Source organism: Myotis daubentonii, chromosome 16 (assembly GCF_963259705.1).
Source record: "Myotis daubentonii chromosome 16, mMyoDau2.1, whole genome shotgun sequence".
Classification (NCBI taxonomy): Eukaryota; Metazoa; Chordata; class Mammalia; order Chiroptera; family Vespertilionidae; genus Myotis; species Myotis daubentonii.
Window position 1 is genome coordinate 33606376 of NC_081855.1, and position 18269 is coordinate 33624644.

The window sequence follows — 18269 nt, forward strand, 5'->3', positions numbered from 1 at the left end:
ATACATTGCAATCAAAGGAAAGGGACGTAGGTGGATTACATGAAATCCATTGGTGATAGATTAAGGAGGTGGGATAAAGCAAAGCAGGAAAACATCTGGGATAGGAGGAAAAGTGAAATGATGGACATGTGCTGCTTTTACATGGATGGATACAGGATAGTTCAACATAATTAACAGTTGACGATTAACTTGATAACATAACAATGAGGGAATGTCCTGGTGCTATTTGTTGCACCCTGAAGGGTCCAGAAAAAAGAGGAATTTACAAGTTACCCAGACATTTCACAGATATGTTACCTTATGGCAAGAAGACAAATGGGCTCAGTAAAGATCTAAGTTGATCTTTGTCAGGAAAATACTGGCCTAGGACATGACAACCCACTATAACCTGTTTGTAGTTAAATATTTAATTTTCAGATCATCTTTTGTGGTTACTTTAGGTCTCTGAGTCTGCAAGACTGCCATGCAGGCCTCCCCTGAGCTTGTGACCCCTTTTGTCCACACTACACATGCTTAAAAATGCAGTAAGCAACACACTGAAAATCCTGCCTATATCTCATGTGAAGCTACATACATAGGTCTCCCAGAGACATTGCAGGGCCATTTTAAACTGCCACAGAGAACTGGAAGCCCAGCACGCTAGGAATCATTTTCAAGGTCCCAGGTGTGTGGCGATTTTGCTCAGGAATATAGACCCAAGTACCCAATTAGTCCGAATAAGACCAGAACTATATGTGTGAGAGACATGGAGAATGGCATGAATCACTAACTGTTGCTATGTATTTTCCTCCAAGCAGCAAATTCCCATCATCTTCAGACATGGATATAGAGGTAAATTTGAGGAGGACAAAGTACTGTGGCGGGACAAAGCAGGGGAAACGTAGAGTTCATGTCTCCCCATCTGTTTTCTAGCAACATGGTTTTGGGAGGCAGCGGTCGTTTCCGCTGAAGCATGTATTTGGCAGGAAGAAAAGCAAGAAGGGGGAGCAGAAGGTGCAGGAGCAGGAACTGTTACTAAAAATGTAAATAATTGGGAACACTTAGAATTCTTATCTAAAATGAGGAAATAATGAATAGTTTAATTGTATCTTTCAAGAGTCACAGCCTTGACCTTTGTCTTCTTCTTACCCTGTACAGGGAGCGGAGTAAATCCGCGGGTTCCTTAAGGAGGATTGACACGTCGAACACTGATTCTGACACAGGTGGGGAAACTAGCGCCTGATACCTCCCCAGAGCAAGGCCATCTTCCACCGAATTAAACATGTGTTGCAAATGTGTCAGTTCATAGCTACCTCTGGTCTTGATGTAAGGAATGAAAGTGTAAATAGTCAAGTATTTATATGCAAATAAGGACCATAGGCAAGACAAGCAGGGCTGAAGCTGGAATCCCTGGGGAAGCCAGTACTTCCTCAAGCAGCAGTGTGGTCCAACCAGGTGAAGAGGTCTTCTCTGCCTTGTTTCCCCAATACACTCAGTCCCTGAGAACTGGCAGACACCTCCTCTCCCAGGGGTATAGGGCAGGGGTGGGCAACCCCTGGCAGGCGTGCCAAACATGGCTCGCCAGTAACTTTTGCTGGCACATGAAACCCTCTCTTATAATCTTCCTATTAGGTTAGGTGGCTCAGGAGGTGGCGTAAGAAGTAAAGAGTCGAGTGAATCAGAAAAGGGAAGGAAAGGAAAGGAAATGTTTATTTCTGCTTCCCCGGGAGACCCACGTACCCCAAAGACAGGGCAGGTGGATTCACACCAACAGTGAGGAGGATGCTTTTTTTATACTGTGGTTGGGTGAGGGGTGGGAACATGAGCTGAGGTATTTAGCTGAGGAAGTTTCAGCTGCAGGGGGTCAGCAAGGAACTCAGGAAGGAGTCAGTATCTGTGTGGGGGTCATCAGGGAGAAGCCAGTATCTGTGTCTGGCTCGCTAATCTGTGAGAAATTCCAGGGGAAGTCCATTGTCTCATCACATGTCTGCATGTATCTGATCCTGGGCTCTCTCTGACCTAATATCCTGGCCTTTTGGTGATAGGGGACGCCGACTCGTTCTGGCTACTTGCAGTTGACCAGGGATGTCGGGGCGGGGTGGGGGGGTAGGGGGGGGGTTAAAGGCCAGGGTCAGGTAGAGGCAGGCTGAGGGGAGCCGAGTGTAGGGATGAAGCAGGAGCTGATTCACAGTCACCCGTGACATCTCCGCAATCCGGGAGCGAATGAACTTGAGGAGGTAGGGGGCTAGGAGAAAAAAGACACAGATGAGAATCAGGGGCCCTACCATGCGTAGGACCCAGGTAGGTAAGGGGCTTTGGAACCAGCTGAAAGTAGAGTTGTCCTGGAAGTGTCCTGCATGTAGTTCTTCACTCAGCTTAGTCAGGGTCTGTACATTTTGCTCCACTACTCCAGACTCATTGACGTAGTAGCAGCATTCTTCCTGAAGGAATATGCGGGTTCCTCCTCTTTCTGCACTCAGAAGGTCTAAAGCGCACCGGTTCTGTAGGGCTACTTGGGCTATTGACGTTATCTGTCGCTGTAGGGAGGCTAAAGAAGCAGTAGTGGACTCCAGGGCTTACTGGAGCTTGTCATTAAAGTCCTGAGCCATGACCAGACTGTTCCCGAGGTGTCCCTCCCCGCCCCCGCGTGAGGCCTATGGAGGTAGCGATACACACCCCTAACATGACAGGGAGGCAGGGAGGAAAGGCGGCCCGGCGGGTCCGGCAGCGGGATGGAGGGAGCAACCAGGCGAGCTCCGACTCTCCATACAAGGTTAGTTGGGGAACTATTGACCACGAAGCAAGGCCCGGGGTCAGAGGAGTTCATGCAGTTGCTTAAGGTGCCATTGCACCAAAAGAAGGTACCCGGGCTGGCCTTGGTGTGACTGGATGCGATGTAGTTCTGGGAGGAGTTCCAAGTGATTCTCCCTCCGATTACCGGATTACTGGTCTGGTAGCATATCCGTGGGGGCAGGGTGGGCTCTGGAGTTTCAGGTTCCCAAAGGGGAATGCCAGCCACGGGAGGCTGACATTCACCTTTCCCTTGGGTTCTTGGAGAAGTCGTGAGTGGGACGGCAGCCAGCAAAGACCTTCGGAGAGAGGCGCATAGAAAGCAGTGGGAGACATTGGGCAGGGTTGGGTCTCGTTGAGGAATAGTAGGGTGTGTTGAATAAGTCGGAGCCAAGAAAATAGGACTTCTACCCGGGGGCAGTCAGGCAGCTTCCTGTTAAGGGACTGTTCGGCCTGGAGGATGCTGTTGGAAACCTGGACTTGGGCCTCTTGGGCCAGGACATATTCCCGGGAGATGTAAATGGTCCCTGAAGGGGTTGAGCTCCAACTACTTAAGTATAGCTTTCCCACAACACCCATAACCCATCGCTGGTCCCAGGGATCTCGGATTATGATGTGGAAGCCCCCATTCTCCCAGATAAAGGAGCAGCCCCTGTAGGCATCATTGACAACACAATCTCTCCAGCGGCAACCCCCATAGGTGTCAACGTCTTGATTACACCTGTCTGGGTCCTCTTGGTCGTAAGCAAAACAGGCATAGGGTCGGCCACCATTGTATACTGACTGGATGTCGACAGTCACCCGGATCCCTGTCTGGCATGCAACCAGGGGACAGTCCTGAGATCCTACCTGCTGGGTGACTTGTTTGCTGTTCTGGTGGTAGGTTTCACGGACCTTGAACCTCGACACATTAGCAGGTGGGGGTTGGTGTAGGTTGCTCAGGGCCAGGAGGAGAAGGAGGAGGGGGAGGGCGGCTAAGGCGGACCTTAGTGGGGCCCAACACCTCACATTTATAGAAGTCATGCTGCTCCGGGGTCCTCTTGACCCTGGAGAGGTGGTGTCACGATGGGTCGCCGAGCAGCTTGGCCACGGTGGGTGCTGTAAGGATCACGATGTGAGGTCCCATCCACCTAGGCTCCAAGGCTTGTAGATGTAGGTTCCCAGGGGAGGGGGATCAGTAAGGAGACAGTGGTTGAGCAAGAAGGGTCTCCCATATAGGAGTTAAAAAGGACTTAAGAAGGCGGGGCTCCTGGGTGTATCCGGAGTTTGGTCAAGGCCATGGGCAGGAGGTCCAGCCAGGAGCTGCGAATTTCTAGAGAGAGTTTAGTTAGATGGTCCAATCCATTGGAGCTGAGTGGCTATGATGAGGTTTTGAGCCAGTGACAGACAAATCCAGCAGGATGTATAAGAGGAGGGATTGATGTTGGAGAGTAGATGGAAAGTTGTGTTAATGAGGGTGGGCATAGGAGTAGGTCCAGGATTCGTAAATAGAGAGTGACATTATAGGATTTCCCATCCCAGACAGTAGAATTGATGACTCCCTCATCATTCCATGTCCGTTTCACCTGAAAATATTAGAAAACCTGAGCAAAACTGGAGGGTCCCTTGCCAGGTAAGAGCCTGTGAGGAATGATGGGTCATCCATCAGGTCGTGGATGGTGTCACCGAATCTTCTTCAGGGACGGTGGGCGGCATTTGGTGAGCCTGAGAGAGGTAGGTATTGCAGTGAAAGTGAGGGGAACTGTTAGAATGTGCTGTTATCCAAGGGAGAAGAGAAAGGGACGGAGCAGTGGAAGCCAGGGACCTGGAGGCTGGAGAAAAGGCAGGGAGGGAAGGAGCAGGTTGTGTAGCCTGTTCCCAGGCCTCTAGCAGCTTGGATTTTAAAACTGCTGCATTTTTTCCTTTGGGAAGGGTGGAGGTGAATGGGGCGAGAAGGCGCTGAGGTCAGAGTAGTTCTCAGTTAAGAGGAGGCGACAGTCGTGGAGGAGATAAGGAGATAAGGCATTCAAAGCAAGACTGAGGTAGGCCACTGAGGCAGGCGAGACTGAGGTCTGGGACAACAGGGCCCCATAAGGGGACGCCTGGCAGTGGAGGATTGGCGTCCCTGTAAAGGGAGCCAGGAGCAGGGAGGCTAAAGGGCAGAGTGACCGCTAGGATGGTGAGAATGTCTCGTCCTAAAAGGGGCACAGGGCATGCTATCATCAAGGAGGCAGGGATGGGGTCCAGTGGCCAGCGGGCAGGTGGATTTGCCATCAATACCCATGACTGAGGTCATGGAAGGATAAAGCGGCCCTAAAAAGGAGGGCAGGACAGAGAATGTAGCTCCCATGTCAACCAGAAAGGTGACCTGTTGCCTTCAGTGCAGCCCTGGGCTCGGCGAGGGTGGTGGTGGGGCGGTCAGAGCTGGGCATCTTCAGTCTTCAGCCAGTCCCAGCATGGCCAGTGGCGGGTCATGACCTAGAAGGGTGGCCCCTCCACACTGGGGTGCAGAGGGCCCGCCACCTTTCCAGGGCAGTCACTTTTCTAGTGGCAGGTTTGACCACACGCTGGGCAGGGCTTGGTTGGAGCCTGGGGCTGGGGGCACTGCATTGCCCAGTGGCCTTCATCTCTGCATTTGAAGCATTCTCTGGTGGCGTTCCTTTCGTTGCACCCCCACCGTGCACGGCCCCCTTAGTACCATGCGCAGCTGCCATTGACCTCAGGGCCACAACCAAGGCATGTTTGCAGGTCTACCTTCTGTGGAAGGCAGGCCTGCCATTCTGACTGTGCCTGCTCCTCACGGGCATTAAGAACCTTCAAGGCCATCTCGGACCGGGGTATAAGGGAAGAGGCTGTTTTGGAGCTAACGTTCTCAGGATTTGGGCTTTCAGGGATAGGGGAGAAGGAAGCCCCTGGTTAGGAGGGTCTGAAGAAAGCCCAGCTGCAACCTCTCACAAAGGGAACTGGTCGGCCACCTGTGAGTTAAAGTGATGGCAGTCATGAGGGAGGAGATTCGGCAGAGCGCACAGAGGAAGGCGAGTGGTTAGAATTTACAGAGGGTACTGCCTGGGGTACAGGTTACTATGGCAGGCCTGTAAGGGGAGGGGAGAGAGCGGGAGAGGTGGCCTGGGTGGGCGTGGGAGAGGTACTGGAATTCTTTGATGAATGCTGTGGGGTTGGCGGAGAAAGACACCAGCTGCTTCTCAATTGCGGTTAAAAGTCACAACCTCCCAGGGGCAGGGCAGAGGGGAGGAGGGACAGAAGGAAGGTGGATCCTACAGACCCGTGTGTGCCGACTGGGGAAGCAGGCAGGGGTGAGGGTGGGGTTGTCATCCTGGCGACTTGAGCTTCCAGCCCCCGCAGTGGCTACCACGGAGCGGGCCGGTGGAACAACCGTGCCCAATGAAGAGGGCGCAGTGGGCACAGGGGCGGTGTGCAGGGCATGGGGTTGTTGTCCAGGCAGTTAGAGTTTCTGGCTTCCGTGGGGCGGGCGGAAGAAGGGAGGCGGGGTCAGGAGGTGGGTTAGGAGGCAGTGGAGAAGGTGAGGCTGGAAGAGGGTCTGGCAGGGAGGAAGGATTGGAGAGTGTGGATGGACAGGGGCACAGAGCCCAGTGGGAGGACAGGCGGCTTTTGCCAGGGGGTGTTCCAGGTGGTCTCCGGTGGAGGGGGTGGTGGGAGGATGCGGAGACTATGGCAGTGTCATCGCCACCACACACAACACAGCACATGAACCCACCCCCACATGCACCACACACACTGCGGGCTCGGCGGCACACAAGGCAGCGCGGCAGTGCAGGGACAGCGTGGAGGGCGGAGGAAGGACCTGGCAAGGAGGGAGCGCAGAAGGAACTGAGGGGGGAAGGGACGGGGACGCAGACCGGGTGGAGAGAGAGACTGAGAGACTTGGGCACATTTCCCAGTTCGCTGGCAGAACTTACTGAGATCGGTGCGGACGGTAAAGTCAAGGTCCCATTTTCAGACTGAGGCCATGCTACATTACAGAAATAGGACACAGGTCCAGGGCAGGCATAGTGTTTAGCCACATCGGTGAGCCGGCACCCTAGAGGTGTGCTCAGGTCAGGTTTGGAATTTGGATTCCCCCTGTGCTTGATCCCCGTGGCCTGTAGCAGGGCCAAAGGCTGGCGTCCCAGCGGTTTAACCCACGCTATGGATGGACGATTGGGCCAGGGAATGTAGGGACATGTCCACTACTTCCAGGTCCGGAGGAGCCTTCCTGGAAGGGTCCAGAAAGAGGCAATCTCTGACAGGGCCACGTTTTACTGACAGAGACGCCGGCGGGCAGGCGGCCATGTGGGACCGGCACAGGGGTGGGACGGGACTCACCGCTGATGTTGCCAAACTGGGAAAAGTTGCTGAGCTGAAGAGATGAGGTCCTGATGGGTCCAGAGCCACGAGGAGGGAGAGGCAGGCACCCCGAGCAGCGAAGGGATGGCCAAATGAAGTGCTCATGCCACCCGGGTTTCAAGGCACCAAATGTTAGGTTAGGGGGCTCAATAGGCGGCGTAAGAAATAAAGAGTCGAGTGAATCAGAAAAGAAAAGAAAAGGAAAGGTTTATTTCTGCGTCCCTGGGAGACCCATGTACCCCAAGGACAGGGCATGTGGATTCACCCAACAAGGAGGGGGCGCTTTTTTTAGACTGCAGTTGGGTGAGGGGCAGGGACATGAGCTGAGGTATTTAGCTGAGGAAGTTTCAGCTGCAGGGGGTCAGCAAGGTATTCAGAAAGGAGTCAGTATCTGTGTGGGGGTTGTCAGGGAGAAGCCAGTATCTGTGTCTCGCTCACTGATCTGTGAGAAATTCCAGGGGAAGTCCATTTTCTCATCTCATGTCTGCATGTATCTGATCCTGGGCTCTCTCCGACCTAACACTTCCATTTACAATTTATTTCTTAATATCAACTTTTTTATTTTTCAGATAAATTCAGTGTAGGTGCATCTTAGTTAAATCAGTGATTTTACATAACAAGTTACCTTAAAGACCATAGACATGGATTGATGAGAGAGGGGAAGAGCAATTTCAATAGTGTTGAAAGGACCTATTGAGGACTTGGAATGCCATTGCAGAAAATTTTTTCTGTTTAAAAATCTGCAACAGCGTTACTCTCCATGTTTTCATCCACATGCACTTGTGAATGTTTGCTCCCAGTGATGAATTTTGTTAAGTCTCTAAATAGGAGTAGCCTGATGGATGAAAGTAGTAGCTCGTGCATATTTCTGAAGGTCACGAAATATAAACCTGATGTAAAATCTCTGTCATCAATGATGCAGCAGCAAAAGTCCCCTGATAATCTCAAACGGAGTCATAAAGTTTTCTGTCGGACTATCAGTGTACATGTATACATTAAAAAATAAATGTATTTTTCATCATCATATACTGTGTTTTTGTCATTCGAATTAATTTTATTATTTCTTCAAGGTTCTTCACATACATACACCTTAAGAGATATCAAGTAGGCGTAACATGTTCTCAAAATATTAGGGTTGACATGCAGAAGAATTTTGAGTCAGAGATTTTGCTGGTTTGGCACACACTCGCAAAAATGAGCCCACTCCTGGTATAGGTTATTCTGGTGCTCTGTCCTCCTGGCTCACCAGTTATTTATAATACATTTGACCTCCTATCCATAGAGGATCATTCATTTTCTCCCCTCTCAACAGGCCTTGGGGTTCTCAGAATATTTGGGTCCCTGAGCCTATTTCTCCCCTTCCCTCCCCCCACAAGCCTTTAAGATCATGCATAAAAGTGTGCCCTGTCCTGGTATAGCAGGTTCTTCAGTCTTTAAAGCTAGTGTAAAATTCACAGTAGGTTTTTGGTATTTTTTTTAAATTAAAAAACACTCCCAGCCCGGCCAGTGTGGCTCAGTTGATTCAATGTCCTCTCACCTACCAGGAGGTCCATTTTGGATTACTTGTCAGGGCACATGTCAGGGTAGTAGGGGAGCATCTTTCTTTCCCTTCCTCTCTCTGAAATCAATAAAAATAATAAAGAATCAAAAGTCGCCCTAACCGGTTTGGCTCAGTGGATAGAGCGTCGGCCTGGGGACTTAAGGGTCTCAGGTTCGACTCCGGTCGGGGGCATGTACCTTGGCTGCGGGCACATCCCCAGTGGGTGTCGTGCAGGAGGCAGCTGATTGATGTTTCTCCCTCATCGATGTTTCTGACTCTCTATTCTTCTCCCTTCCTCTCTGTAAAAAATCAATAAAATATTAAAAAAAAAAAAAAAGAATCAGAAGCTTTTTGAAAAACAAACCACAACACAGAAACCCCTCTAAACTATTGGACAGCAACCAGGGAGTTGCTGGAGACATAGGGTAAAGAAGAATGTGTGAGCAGTAACTGCCTATGACTTCCCTCCTCAGGACTTTATTTCAGGAAACGTACTGGTGGGGCCACTGCTCCATTCACTTGTCCTGCCTCAGCCTCTCTGGACCCCACTGCGGGTCATGTGTGTGCTCCTCCGCTCCCTCCAGCTCAGCCCAGCACCAAACCTACCTACCTACTTCTGTGTCCAACACAGATCCTTCGACGCCTGATTCCAAGTGAATGTACTGGTTCCTCCACTCCTGCAAAGAGAGGAGAGTCATTACTAAATCACATTAAGTCAGTGAGACTTAAATGCCTGAGTGAGTAAAAGAAATTCTGAGTGAACAAGATTTAATAATTGACCTAAATGACCACAGATAAATGCTGGTGGCTTAGCAATATGAGATGCAGAATGGTACCAACCACACACAGGACAATAGCACAGCGCCCCCCAGTGGAGCAGTGGGAATAGGAAACAGGACAGCATGTTTTGTGGCAGGAGACAGCAAGGGAAAGGCAGAATTCATATTTATCTGTCTGTTTTCTTAGGAGGGCTTTTGCTGGAAAAAGCGGCTGCCTTGGCTAAGGGATATGTTTAGACCTCTCAATGCCACATACAAGCAAAACATGGCATAGAAGCTACATGACAAGGATTGTCAAATGAGGATGAGATTTTCTATAAGAATAAAGGGTAAATGGGGACAATTTGGAATTCTTATCTGAAATGGTTAGGGTTCTAGGCAGAGTGCAAGGGCCTCCAGTTCCTATGTGGTTAATTAGTTTGCTGATGCTGTTCTCTTGGTGCCTGCCCAAGTCACCTCCCAAAGTTCCTTACTGAGAATGAAAACAAGTGTTTTTCTCTGTGTTCACCAGTGAGGCAGCAAATACATAGTGTGTTTAAGGCACAGCCTGGGAATGGGGATCAGTGAGGTGTGGGGAATCCAGGAGGTGAGGAGAAACACATGGGATCTTCCTGGAGAATCATTTCCTGTCCCTTTTCAGTAGCTCACCAGATCGCTAGCTCAGCAGGTACCAGCAAGTAATGGAAAAATAGCCCCCTTTTCTAATGAGATAATCTATTTCATCCAACAGCTTGCATGGTGGTGGTATAGATGTCTCTGCCTCACCTTCCCTATAAGCGTGATGCATTCCATGCAGGCTCCCTCTCCACAGGACCTGTAGCCAAGGGACAACTAAGTCTGGCCTAATCCCCTTCTACGGTGGCTTGGGGATTGAGTAAACTTTGCTGCTGTTCTTTTACGTTTTTTTTGTGTGTGTGTTTTTAATTTGAGAGAGAGGGGATAGGAGTGGGAGAGGGAGAGAAAAACAGATGTGAGAGGAGAACATGGATCGCATGCCCCCTACCGGGAATTGAGCCTGCAACCCAGGCATGTGCCCTGACCAGGAATCAAACCAACAACCTTTTGGTGCATGGGAGGATACCCAAGTCACAGAGCTACACCCGACTGGGCTCTGTTGTTATTCTGATTGGAATTTCCCCCCCAAAACAATGACACACTTGTCCTCTTTACATGCTGGGTTCAAGGAATTTTGTGCCCACAAAAATCTATAGGTTGTTAGCATGGCTGAAATACAGAGGAAGACTTGGAGCCTGGAGTCAAGTCCGCAACCATTACAAGGGCATCATTCGTTAATATACGAGCTCAAAGGGTCTCAAGTCTGTCTCACTGAACCCCTGTATCACAGTGTTTTAGGCCTCAGTTTCTCCCCATATGAAGCTGTCTACATGTGTGTATGGATTGGCTTGTATAGGCATAGATTCTGGAAAGATACACAAAAACTGGTGATGTTAGTTGTTTTGGGTGAAGGAATTGGATGGCTATTAAGACAGAAATGGAAGAGTGATTTCTGTACTTTTTATTTTTTTACTAGAGGCCTAATGCATGAAATTTGTGCAAGGGGCTCAGCCCATGCAGCTCTGGCTTTGTCTGGTAGGTCGTTCGGCTGTCTGGTTTAATTAGCATATTATGCATTTATTTTTATAGGTTCCTTTTTTTAAAAAAATGTAGTAAAAGGCACACATCATAAAATGTACCACCTTAAGCTTTAAAAAATATTTTTATTGATTTCAGAGAGGAATGGAGAGGGAGGGAGAGAGAAGAAACATCAATGATGAGAAAAAAATCACTGATCAGCTGCCTCCTGCACACCTCCTACTGGGGATTGAGCCTGCAACCTGGGTATGTGCCCTGACTGTAACAAAAGGTTTTTGCTACAAAGCTGGAGCACCTTCTGGGGAAATGGCCATGGGACTTCAGAAACAAAAGTATCTAACATAGATTCTTTAGTTGCTTGTGTTGCTATGTTGCAAAATCTTTCATTTCTGCAAATTTTAGCAGCGTATGAAATGCAAATAGATAAAACTGTGTGACGGTTCAAGGAGTTTTTTAGGACTCATTTTTTTTATCACTCAAGTAATATATGAGACTGATAGCTCAACTTAATTAGGCAAAAGCACCATAAATAAAATGAAAAGAAACTTTCAAGACCGGTAAAAAATATTTGCTTTGTACCTGGAAGAAACAGTATACCCAGACAATAGAAAGGATGCCCTAGCTGGTATTGTGCACTGATTAGCTCAATGGCCTGCAGACTGAAGGATCCCGAGTTCAAATCCAGTCAAGGGCACATGCCCGGTTTGTGGGCTCGATCCCCAGTAGGGGGCATGCAGGAGGCAGCCGACCAATGATTCTGTCATCATTGATGTTTCAATCTCTCTCTCCTTCTGCCTTCCTCTCTGAAATCAATAAAAATATCTATCTCTATATAAAAGCCTAAGCAACCAAATGACTGAATTACTGAATGACAGGTCCACCAGTAGCGATGGCACGCATTGACCACCAGGGCACAGATGCTCAATGCAGGAGCAGCCCGCTGGTGGTCAGTGCACTCCCACAGCGGGATAACCACTCAGTTCACCAACCCATCCCGGCGGCCCACCAGTCTGGTGGCAGCCACTCACTCCCTCAATAGTCCTGCAGGTCCAATCACCAGAGAATGGAACAGACATCGATGGACTGGCACCGCTGGCATGATCCTCACAGTGCTACTGGCCCTGCACCATGGCTGCTTCCCCTCCCTAGAGGCCCTGCAAGGAAGAATGAATATAGAAGCAGCCACCAGGTGGCTCCCAACAACTGGTGCAACATCAGCGGGATGGACCTGGATCCCTGCCTGGCAAGGGCATCCCACCACCTGCCCAGAGGGCTGATGGAGTCCCCCTCTCAGGATGGGCACCAGACACAGGGTTTATGGCTGGTGTGCACCACTGCGGTGGCACAAGCCTCTCCCAATCGGGACTGACTGGGCAGGAGCCCCCGTCAGGCGCTGTGGGGCTGGGATGAGCAGGAGTGGCAGGCGGCATTGGACTGCCAGTTTTGGCCCAATCCCTGTAGGCCACCCTGAGGGACCCCACCCATACACAAATTTGTGCACCAGGCCTCTAGTCTATATATATAACAGTCTGATTGCAGAGTGTCCCCTCGGGAGTTCAACCGGGAGTCCAGGAGATGGATGGCTCATTATGATATACGCTGACCACCAAGGGGCAGAGTGGAATGAAGGAAGGCCCGAGCACCAATTTCGTGTATTGGGTCTCTAGTATAAATAAATAAAAAGTATGTCTACACATTCATATTAAAAGGCAAATACTCATAACAGCAATGGGGAGGCATCAGCCTGAGCAGAATGCACATTTCCCGCTAGTCAGTGTATCTTTGAGGCTCATTCCGTTCCAGGCGCCTGGGAGGTGCAGCTCACGTGACCACCCTGTTCCAGGCCTGTGGTACCTGTTGCTTGGCAACCGTTGGTTCCAGCAGTCACCTAGCAAAAGGGAGGAAAGGACTTGGCGCTTCAAGGTGCTCCAGAGTGAGGTGCAGGCAATTCAAATGGGGCTCATACCTCCCCGCACCAGCCAATGAGCTGCCCAGCCCAGTGAGCTTCAACTTGAATGGCCATGGGGGCAGGTCACCCAGACAGCCCTGGCCCCGCACCCGCCCACGTGAGGACCCAACTAGGGCTCTGCTCCCCTGGCGGCACTTCCGCTCCCCTGGCGGCACTTCCGCTCCCCTGGCGGTGCTTCCCCGGCTTGACAAGGTAGCTGAGGTGGGGACCTAGAGGATGCGGGGCGGGGGGGCAGTGGTCACCCCAGGTAGCAGCCGCCAGCTCCTCCCCCACCTCCCCCGACCCGACCCCCAGCTCCTGGGGCCATAAGGGGCTCCGTGGCTCAGACCCAGGTGCTGTGTGGTGTGCGTTGACCACGAAGGAGAAGAGGACGACGAGGCCGGGAAGCAGAGGAGGCCCTGGATTCCGAGGACGCTGAGGAAGAGGAGGGGAGGGCGAGGAAGAGGACAACGCGGCCAGTGCCTGCACGGAAAGCGGCTTCAGGAGGCACAGCCCCTACAGGTACCCACCCAGCCCATGGCTGCGGGCTCCTGCCCACCTCCTCTGCCTCACCCGAGCTCTCCCAAACCCGAACCCCAACCTCCACGTCCCCCCACTGAGGGGACATGCCAGGGCACATGGAGTGACACTCACACACAGCAGAAACGAACACAACACCACAGAACAGCACACCTACGTTTACCAGAGGACAGAGGCGCCTTGTTCATGGAGGTTGCATTGTTGCAGTTTGCAGGCCACATTCTGGCTCGCTCTTTCTCTGCCCCCAGCCCTCCCATTTCCTCTTCAGAATTTGCCCCGTGCAGCGTCTCCATGAGGCAGGACCAAAACTTTGGCACATGGATCCACTGCATTCATTTTTTCTCCCCTTGTGTTGGTTTGGTATTTTTGGGGATGAAGGAAGCCTCTTGTTTTGCAGACCTCTCTGTTTCTAAAGTGGTTTCCTTTAGGTTTTTATTATGAATCTGTTCTTTAAAAGGGACTTGAGGACTTAAACAGGTTGTCTCCCTCCCTGCTCGCTCTCTCTCTCTCTCTCTCTCTCTCTCTCTCTCCTCTTTGCAACCTAGCTGTGTGGTTTTAAAATTATGTTGAGGAAATGGATCAGTTTGGTTTATGTCAACTTAAGAAATATTCAAACCTGTAGAGAATATTTGTGAGTTTATTTGAGCCAAACTGACAATTGCTGGGAAGCAAAATCTCAAGGGATTGAGAAAATGCCCCAGAGAATGGCAGTTTTGCACCTTATTTGATACATTATAATCCAAATAAGACTTACATGGATTAAATCTATTGGTGATAGAATAAAAAGTAAAATGAGAGACACATATTTCTCTTACATAGGTGGGTACAAGATAGTTAACAGTCAGCAATTAATTCAATAACAATGAGGAGATTTGTGGTCTCCCCTCTGGTGTGGCACCTGTGCTTTGAGGGGTCTGGAAAAAGGAAATTAGTTTGAGATTCCAAAGGAATGTTATGGTAGATGCAAAAAGACAACACACAGGCTTAGTTAAGGTGAAAATTGACCTTTGTCAGGTAAGATTCTAGCCTAGGACATGACTACTGCTTTTAGTTAAGAAGTGTTACTTTCAGCCTCAGCTAGTTTGGCTCTGGGATAGAGCGCTGGCCTGTGGACTGGAGGGTCCGGGTTTGATTCCCAGTCAGGGCACATGCCCAAGTTGTGAGCAACTGATCAATGATTCTCTCTCATCCTTGATGTTTCTCTTTCCCTCTCCCTGCCTCTCTGAAATAAATAAAAATATATTTAATTTTTTTGTAAATAAGAGACCATCCTTTGTGGTTATTTTAAGTCTCTGAGTTTGTAAGGCTGCCACACAGGCCTCCCCTGAACTAGTCAGGTTTAGCATGTGGCCCCTTTTGCCCACAGTTATTAGGGAAATCTTATGTGGTTGTGTTTTTATTCTTTTTTTAATGCATATTTTTGTATAATTTAAGAAACAGCTTTTAAAATGTTACTGCTCATGCTTGAATTTTTGTGTTTGCGCTTCTGTCCCTCTGAGTCATTGGTCTTCTTTTTGTTCCTGTTTCTGTTTTTCACCTTGTGTGTTTCATAGTAGCGGACACCAGCTTTTCTGGATTGTTGCTTCCGTGCTGCTCGCCTCCGTTCCTTAGATGTCAGCGTCTTTGGAGATTTATTTGGATGCTCCTCTTCCCTCTGTGCCTTCCTCTCCTTGCCCTTTTTGGCAGGTGCCGTATCTTCCACATCTTCTTCAGCTGTTGTTTCTTGCTCTTCTGATTTTGCAAAAACCATTTCACTGAGTCCCTTGGATATTCTGACTGCTGAGAACTTTTTCACTTTGGCTTTGTTTAAAAACTTCTGGTATTTAGCGATCTTTTCATCCAGGGCTTTAATCACTGCATTGGTGTCGTTTTCCTGGTGTTCTTCCTGGGACTGGGTAATACTCTTCCTCCTCGCACCCCTGTTGCGCCTGTTCCTCCTCCTCCTCCTCCTCCTCCTCCTCCTCCTCCTCCTCCTCCTCCTCCTCCTCCTCCTCCTCCTTCCCCCCCACCCCCTCTCTAGCTCCTCATCCATATCTGACATCTCCAAAGGAACCAGGTCATCCCCAGAAAACTCAGGCACAACGTTGATTTTGCCGAAGTTCTGGCGAACCCGCACCAGGATCTGCTGCATCTCTGAGCTGGCGTCACAGGGACTGTTCACTCCTTTTTCCTTCTCGAGGACAGATTCTGACTCTTCACCTACAGTTTCTGTGATGTCCTCTTCTGGGTTGTTCTGGGTTGTTTCAGTGGCAGCTTCCAAAGATGCTGAGGATGGAAGCTGTAAGGGGCTCTTCGAGGGGTGGCGGGGTCTGCATTGGGTGGCTTGACAAAGAAAGGACTGCGGCCCCTCTGCCAGTCATTGAGAACCTCTTGCCCACAGTCTGCAAGTCAGGCTCGCCGCCCTTTAACAACTTCCCTGTCCGGAAAGCGAGCTTTTCAAGAAAGTCCTCGGCATTCTCCCAAGAATCAATCTTGTATATCTTGCTGATATACTCTGGTTTTGCTCGTTCGAGTACAGCACCAATGTGGTCTTCGGGAGCCTTAATTTTCTCCGAGTCCTCAGAGGGGTAAACCACGCCTGGACAGTCGATGAGGAATATCCCACACATCAAGGTAATATACTGCCAGGCCTTTGTTTCACCTGCAATGGGGGCCACGTTGCACACTTTCTTGGAGCGTAATGTGTTCATCACAGAGCTCTTGCCAACATTTGGATAGCCAATGAACCTGATCTGCTTCTTGTCAGTATGCAACTTTCCAAACTGCCATAGAAGCTGAATAAACGCTCCTTTGCCAAAGGCGTTAGTAAGACTTGCATGGAAAGCAAGTGTTGGATAATCCTGGGAGAGGACAGCAACCCATCGTTTTGTTGCCCAGGTTGGAACAAGGTCACATTTGTTAAGGACAAAAATGAGGTGCTGCCAGGGCTTTCCCTTTTTCAAGTAAGTCTCGATGTGAGGGCAACGGGTACCCATTGGATCTCTAGCATCAAGAACTTGAACAACAACATCTGATGAATCTATCACCTTGTAGAGCTCACCCCATATTCTTTTGGACTGTCCCTTTTTATAGATCTCCTCTTGGGCTTCATTTCTCACACCTGTGTCTTCAGTTACCAAGTCCCGATCCTTGCCCTGGTCAAAGCTCCCAGTGGACATTTCTGCATTTTCTACAAGCGACTGCATGTCACTGGCAAGTAAATTTGGTCGCTTCCTCTGAGACTTAGGGCCAAATGTAGATTCAAAGCTCTCAGTATGGAGAATGTGCACCTTTGATTTATGAGGCCGGATTCGATCATGGAGAAGAGACATGGGTAACTTGCTCTGCTTCATGACAACTTTGTAAGGATCCTTCATAACTGTATCCGTTTCCTCTTGAAATTTTCGTAATGATGACTGCTTACTCACGTGTGTTGCCAAACCATTTAATATTTGGCTCCACTCTTGCCACTGTGCCAGAAGCCATGGATGATTGATGCTGCAGAGGCCTAATCACTTTACCACGATTGTTCCTGCGCTCCTCCTGCCTGTACATATTCGGGCGCCGAATTGTGGCCCGGTCCCTCATGTTTTGGCCTCCTGTTCCCTGTGTGGATCCGGGTTTGTGCTAGCCTTCGACGGGTTGATGGTGCTCCGTCCTTCGTACTTGGGCTTCACCATCTTGCCGACGGGTTGAGGACCGGAGCACTGGGTCCGACCTATCTCAGGGAAAAGAGCTCATAACTTCCTGAACCTGGCCGAAGTGCTGTGTTTTTATTCTTAAATGCTAATGAGCTTCTGCTACATTACTGGTGAATGGCTGCTGAAAAAGCAAAGCAGGTTAAAAAAAAAAAAAAAAAAAGCAAAGCAGAAATCCAAGCAAAACCAAAACAAATGTGATAATTCATCCAATTCAGTCATTTTGGTAAAATTCAGGATTAAAGTAAGAAGTCATAGGAATTAGGTGTCTTACTAATTTGATCCCTTTGCTTTGCCTGAGAAACAGTTTCATGTCACCTGTTGCAGGAAATGTACAATTGATCATGAAGACGTAATTACTGAAGATGAACTTTTGGACCAACTTCTAAGTCACACAGCAAAAGTATGGGGGGATTTATTAGGAAATGATTTTTTCTTTTTATCCCATTTCAAAGGATAAAAGTCCTTCCTGGATCTGCAATGAATTTATCCATGATGACTCCTCTCCAGTTTTCTCATCAGGAAGCTTCTCTAGCCTGATGCTGAGATGCATTACTTTTTTGACCACACAATTGTCGCTTTGTATTAAATATGTAGTTGTATTATCAGAGAAATGCGTGGAGTGGAGGAAATGGCAGATCTGCTAATGTTGTTACCACTCAGAGTTAGGTTCTAACACACTTTGTGATCTAGAGGGTAGACATTAAATATATGATTTGGTGGGAAGAGTGGACAGGTGTGTGTGTGTGTGTTTGGATGTGTGAGTGATGGAGCCAGATACAAAGGAGGACATGAGAAGAAAGGTTTGAATGAAAACAGAGCAGAGGTTACCATGCTTAAATAAAAATTCAGGTATTTTCATGGCACATTTACCCAGGTTTCCCATATATATATATTTCTGTGCAGTAAATAGTTGTAGTTATTTTGCATTTGACTCAGAAATAACCTTTACAACCCGGCCTGCGTGGCTCAGTGGTTGAGATCACCAGTTTGATTTCTGGTCAGAGCACATGCCTGGGTTGAGGGCTAGATGTCCAGTGTGGATGGGCATTCAGGAGGTAGCTGATCAATGATTCTCT

The 18269-nt window shown here is 49.2% G+C and overlaps 1 protein-coding gene and 1 pseudogene across 5 annotated transcripts; both read right to left on the reverse strand.

Moving 5' to 3' along the window:
- Positions 1-588: 588 nt before the first annotated feature.
- On the reverse strand, positions 589-9332 carry LOC132218430 (uncharacterized). 5 transcript variants are annotated; one of them, XR_009449188.1, is made up of 3 exons: positions 9264-9332; positions 8655-8731; positions 589-3068 (listed from the first exon to the last, which is right to left on the reverse strand). XR_009449188.1 is itself a non-coding variant. In XM_059669652.1 (3 exons), the coding sequence occupies exons 1-3, from the start codon at positions 3790-3792 to the stop codon at positions 1959-1961; spliced, it is 792 nt and encodes a 263-aa protein (XP_059525635.1). In that variant the 3' UTR covers positions 590-1958. The 5 variants fall into 5 exon arrangements, 2 of the variants coding, with proteins under 2 accessions (XP_059525634.1, XP_059525635.1); XR_009449189.1 differs by having other exon boundaries at positions 589-2224; positions 9260-9332; XR_009449187.1 differs by having other exon boundaries at positions 9260-9332.
- Positions 9333-14927: 5595 nt separating this feature from the next.
- LOC132218438 (nucleolar GTP-binding protein 2-like) lies at positions 14928-17212 on the reverse strand (annotated as a pseudogene).
- Positions 17213-18269: the final 1057 nt, after the last annotated feature.

Coding starts and splice junctions, on each gene's coding strand:
- LOC132218430 (XM_059669651.1), bottom strand. CDS start 3,792: ATGACTTCTATAAATGTGAGGTGTTGGGCCCCACTAAGGTCCGCCTTA. Junction 3,069..3,490: donor GACCAAGAGGACCCAGACAG/GTGTAATCAAGA, acceptor CTCTCTCCGAAG/GTCTTTGCTGGCTGCCGTCC.